The sequence below is a fragment of the Ursus maritimus genome, unplaced genomic scaffold (genome assembly GCF_017311325.1).
Source record: "Ursus maritimus isolate PB19 unplaced genomic scaffold, ASM1731132v1 scaffold_17, whole genome shotgun sequence".
Lineage (NCBI taxonomy): Eukaryota > Metazoa > Chordata > Mammalia > Carnivora > Ursidae > Ursus > Ursus maritimus.
This window is the reverse complement of record NW_024424119.1, coordinates 39044730-39050729: the sequence shown is the minus strand read 5'-3', so window position 1 is coordinate 39050729 and position 6000 is coordinate 39044730. Positions and strand designations below refer to the sequence as shown.

General features: G+C 36.0%; 1 protein-coding gene across 1 annotated transcript in view; it reads left to right on the top strand.

Moving 5' to 3' along the window:
• Positions 1-675: 675 nt before the first annotated feature.
• SHOC1 (shortage in chiasmata 1) overlaps positions 676-6000 on the top strand; it is a 77735-nt gene continuing 72410 nt past the window's right edge. Inside the window, exons 1-2 of the mRNA XM_008707945.2 lie at positions 676-720; positions 3051-3162. Coding sequence (XP_008706167.2) covers positions 676-720; positions 3051-3162 — 157 coding nt within the window. The remainder of the gene's footprint in view (positions 721-3050; positions 3163-6000) is intronic.

The window sequence follows — 6000 nt, the reverse complement described above, 5'->3', positions numbered from 1 at the left end:
TGAGCTTTTTATTTTTTAAGAGACTGAAATTTCCCAGATTCTTCTCCCCTGCTTCAGCACAGTTTTTCCTGTGGTTATTCTATTTCAAGACCACTTAAGAAATATGGTTATCCTGAGAAAACCACTGTACCAGTCTTGCGAATTCCTGCCTCTTTTGCAACAAGATGATCACAGAATATATATTTCAATCCACCAACCAGAAGTTGTGTGGATTAAACAATTATGAACATGTGTGAAAAATAGATGAATGATTTTTTTTTAAAGATTTTATTTATTTATTTGACAGACAGCCAGCGAGAGAGGGAACACAAGCAGGGGGAGTGGGAGAGGAAGAAGCAGGCTCATAGCGGAGGAGCCTGATGTGGGGCTCGATCCCATAACGCCGGGATCACGCCCTGAGCTGAAGGCAGACGCTTAACCACTGTGCCAACCAGGCGCCCCAGATGAATGATTTTATATCAGCATTCATTATTTTCATATTAGATTTAAATCATAATAATAAGTGTTATTTTTATAGTTAATGTTTTTATCATTCAGTGCCTTTAAAAATGAATGAACTAAAGTTTTGTGATTAAGAATGGTTTTCTTCTCCTTGCTTTGCTATTTTACCAACATTTGATTTTAATTTTTATATTTCCAGATACGAAATTTGTACTGCTTTCAAGGAAAGAAGACATGTTTTCAACATTCAAATATTGTGCAATAGACTATTTATATGAGGTAGAGTGTTACTGGGTCACTAACTACTAAGAATTATGATATGAAAAGTACTATCTGCATTCACTACATGATGATGATAATTTTGCAGTAGTCGTTAGATTAATCCTTAGTCTAATTACTTTGAGATTTATTTAAAATTTCTTCCCACTTCCAATGTACCTTAAAAACACCACTTTTGGAAGGAAATTGTTGACAACGTATTGTGAATTTGAAGTTGTCAGCAGAAGAAAATGGAAACTTGACATATTTGGGCTGTTTTTATATGAACATTCTTGAGTGATCTTCCTTGAAAAGAGTGGGGGAAAAGCAGTCTCAGTTATCTTTATGAGGAAATAACAATAACAGCATGTATTGACCACTTGCTATGGGCCAGATACTTTGCTCTTTTGCTGGATTATATCATTTGCTCTTTTGATGGATTATGCCATTTGATCATCATAACTGCTCCAAGAGCTAGATTTTACAATTTTACAGGATAGGAAAATGATGTCTAGAGAACTTAAACAGCTTATACAAAGCTGAGATTCAAGTCCAGTACATTGTTAAGAATCTAATTGGAATAGTCATCATACAACAATTCATTATTCTTATGATCTTAATTGACAAGTTAAATTTTGATTTTCTTTATAACCTTCACCTCATTACCAGGAAAAAAAAATTATTCCAATGTACCTAAAGCTGTTACATTTTATAGGAAATAAGAAAGATATTTAGACATCTTCAGGTTTTATTATTTCTTCATAACTGGGAGGTAAATGTGTTATTATAACATATACATGGTAGGGAATCAGAAGTTATCATTAACTGGGGCGCCTCGGTGGCACAGCGGTTAGGCATCTGCCTTCGGCTCAGGGCGTGATCCTGGCATTATGGGATCGAGCCCCACATCAGGCTCCTCCGCTATGAGCCTGCTTCTTCCTCTCCCACTCCCCCTGCTTGTGTTCCCTCTCTCGCTGGCTGTCTCTAACATGTCGAATAAATAAATAAAATCTTTAAAAAAAAAAAAAAGAAGTTATCATTAACCAAATATATTTGTGAATATATTGGCCACTTCAAAATTAGTCTGTATTCAAACATCCTTAAACTTTTATCCTTGCCCATGATGTCTTAGTTTCTCACTGGTGAATCACACCCCCTGATATACTATAAATATGATAGTGATTGATGGCAAATCTTGCAAAAGTTGTGGAATTTTGTAAAGTTCATGGAAACAGTGTTGAGGAACCACTCAACGGGTAAAGCTATTGTCAAATGAAGACCTTGTGACATTAGATTAGTTACAGATAAGAGGAAGAGAATGGTTCAAATATTAAAGGAGTCAGAGATGCCTTGAGAATATTTTGGTTAAATATTTTTTAAAAATATCTTAATCAAAGGTGACAAAATGACTAATATCATGCATATCATTATATAATACAGTTTGTGGGAAATTTTTGACAAAAAACTAGCTATGGTTACAAGCTAATTATAAACAAAATTTTGTTAGCTATAAAATTTAATTTTTATAACTTTACTTCATTTTTCTTAGACAAAGTATTAATCAAGTTTTTTTTCTGTTTTGCAATGAATCTTTGGTCCTCATTTTATATAAATTAGTTTAACTCATCTTTTCTTTCTTTGTACCGTTTATTCTTGGGTAATTAAGACCTCTTATTTAATATGTATAACACCTTCAGCAAACATAAAACTCTTGGGAAATAATGCAAGAAACTATCATTTGTCCAAATACATAGAATAATGAATTTTGTGGGAAGTTGAGAGTTACTGAGGAAAAGCTTCATAGAGGAGATATTGCTTAAGATGGGCCTTGAAAGATAAATAGGATTTTGATAATCTGAGAATAGTGGGACATTTTTCAGAGGCACACCATAGACAATGAGGTTGAAGAAATAGTTTTATTTGTTGATTTTTTTTAAGTTAGAAACTTATTTATTGGTTGTCACAAGTTTAATAATGCAAAGACATGCTAAACAAAATTAAGACAGCCATATTATACTGTTAAGTGAAAAAAAGCACATTGCTAAATGGCATACTGTATAAATGATGTGATCTTGTTTTTGTCAAACATACACACACACACACACACACACACACTTTAGCCTAGCCTAGGAAAGGAAGTCTGTGGAAAATATGCCAAACTATTACTGATATCACTAGGGACCTTGATTTTCTCAGTTATGTGTTCTGTGTTATTTTATATCTTATAATGAGCAGGTATTACCTTTAAATAATATGAATTTAAAAGAATAAAGAATTTTAATATTCTGAATATTGATAGTTGCATCTGTTAAATGTATTAAAAGATTTTATAATCTTACTTTCCTACATAGAATATAGTTAGAAAGAAGTTTTGCAGAGATGCTTTATTGCTTCGAGTCCCTTCATGTTTATATCAAGATGCAGGAGTTACTGATAATAAATTTAGGAGGCCATGGATGAGAGGTATGTTTTATTTTTATTTCTCAAAAGTCTATCTTAAAAGTGATATCAGAGTGTAGCACAATAAATTATTAAGAAAATGTGCTTTTCTTATGAATAAAACTACATTGCATTTATTCATATCAGAACTCTGAGGGGCACCTGGGTGGCTCAGTCAGTTAAGCATCTGCTTTCGGCTCGGGTCATGATCCTGGAGTCCCAGGATTGAGCCCCACGTTGGGCTCCCTGCTCAGCGGGGAGTCTGCTTTTCCCTCTGTCCCTTCCCCTCTCGTGCTCTCTCTCGCTCTCTCTCTCTCAAATAAATAAAATCTTAAAAAAAAAAAAGAACTCCAAGAAGGTTACAAATTAATATTTTTATGACAGAATTTAGGTGACAAAGTAGGGAATTGGGACACTTATACTAGATATGAATAGAACAAATAAAAGATATGTAGATGATGAAGTCTTAAAATACTCTAGCATTGTAAACATTTGTTGTGTTGTAATAGGATCTTGCTCAACCGTAGGAGGGCTACTTTAAAATGTTATGATATACTGCACATAAAACTATTTTTAAATGTATATGTACAAAATATTATCTTTTACTCTTATCATGTCATGGATTTAAGAAAGAGGTAACTTCCATAGAGAAGTCAAGTCAGTTAACAACATTAATTTAGCATATATTATGTACCAGGTACTGTTACAGGTGCTAAAGACAGTTACTAATAAGACAGAAGTAGTTTCTTCCCTCAGTGGGTTTTCAGACTGGTAAGAAGGATGCAGCAATAAAACCATTACATATATAAGCTAATGTCTGGTATTAATAAATGTGTAGAGAAGACACAATAGGGTAATGTGATACAAGATTGATTAGGGAGCACTATTTTCTAAGATGCTTAGGGAAGGAAGTGGACATTTGAGTTGAGATCTGAATGATGAGAAGGCAACAACAATAAAAAGATATGGAGGAGAAGCCTTTCAAACAAATGCAGAGTTGACTCAGGAATAAACTTGATGAGTTTTAGGACCAGAAAATTAGGCCACTGTGACAGGTTAATGAAAAGGGGATATCTAAGAAGTAGGCAGCTTCTAAAAAATATAAGGCATTGTAGGCCATAATATGGAGTTTATTTGTTTGTTTATATTATGGCTAATGTGGCAAATGATTGGACAGTTTTTAAAAGGGGAGTGACATAATCTGATATATGCTTTAGAAAAATTGTTCTGGGGGCACCTGGTGGCACAGCGGTTGGGCATCTGCCTTCAGCTCAGGGCGTGATCCTGGCGTTATGGGATCGAGCCCCACATCAGGCTCCTCCGCTATGCCCCTGCTTCTTCCTCTCCCACTCCCCCTGCTTGTGTTCCCTCTCTCACTGGCTGTCTCTGTCTCTGTCAAATAAATAAATAAAATCTTAAAAAAAAAAAAAAAAGAAAAATCGTTCTGGTTGTCTGGAGTATGGAAGGGGTAGGAATTGGGAAAGAGTAGGGATGATAAAATCAATCAGAAAGCTATCATATTGGTGGTTCAGAATCTAGATTGATAGGTGAATCTACACTCCACATAAAAGATGATAGTGTCTTGAACTAGGCTTAGATCAATGGAGGTGTGAGGAGTGGTTGAATTGAGATTATTTTAGGTCCAGCCAACAGTGAGAGGGATAAAGAAAAAATAGAACAATAAAGAATTTCTTCTAGGTTTTTGACCTGAGCAGCTGGGTGGGTGGCAGTGCTGTTTCCTAAGATAAGGAGTCTCATGGGGAAGCCAATTTGTGGCTAGAGTCAATAGCTCTGCTTTGGCCGGGTTAAAATGTCTATTTAGGCATCTACATGAAGACATCAAGGAGACAATTCATTATACAGATCTTGAGTACTGCTGGAGTTTCAAATTAGGGTAATCATATATGGATTGCACATAAACTTATGTAAGTGGATGAAGTCACTGAAAGCATGAGTATTCATTGAGCAGAGCACCTAGGACAGAGCCCTAGAACACTCCAACAGTTAAAAGGCAGAACCAGATAAGAAGACAAGTGAGATAGGGACACCTGGGTGGCTCAATCCGTTAAGCATCTGCCTTCAGCTTAGGTCATGATCTCAGGGTCCTGGGATGAAGCCCTACACTCAGCAAGGAGTCTGCTTGAGATTCTTCCTTCTCCCTCTGCCCTTTCCCCTGCCCACACACTCGCTTTCTCCCTCTTTCTAAAATAAATAAATCTTTAAAAAAAAGAAGAAGAAGAAGAAGAAGAAGAATGAGAATGCCAGTTTGCTTAGGAAGGTGTACTTTAAAAAAAAAAAAAAAGATTTTATTTATTTATTTGACAGACAGAGAGACAGCCAGCAAGAGAGGGAACACCAGCAGGGGGAGTGGGAGAGGAAGAAGGAGGCTCTCAGCGGAGGAGCCTGATGCGGGGCTCGATCCCAGAATGCTGGGATCACTCCCTGAGCTGAAGGCAGACACTTAACCACTGAGCCACCCAGGCACCCCAGGAAGGTGTACTATTATCATCTGTCAATGTTGGATGCCCATTTGAAATTTATGGTCATAATCTGAAATGAGTTCATTCAGCATGACTGGATGATCTTTTTCCAATAATTTTCAGCTGTTCTAGTGTATGTACACAAGGCGGAGAGTTGTATGTACACAAGGGGTTTTCCTAAGTTAGTACAAGGGAAAGAGAGGCAAAGGAATCCAGGGTCTTTGTAAGGTAGTGGTTATGGAACTAGCTATGGAGACTAAACTGTGTAAGAAAGGAAGTAAGGACATGAGGAAGGAATGTCTTCATTTTGCAAAGAATATTATAAAAATGGAATGAATCTCAATCAGGTTGGAAATAAGATAAAGAATAGCTTTCATTAAAC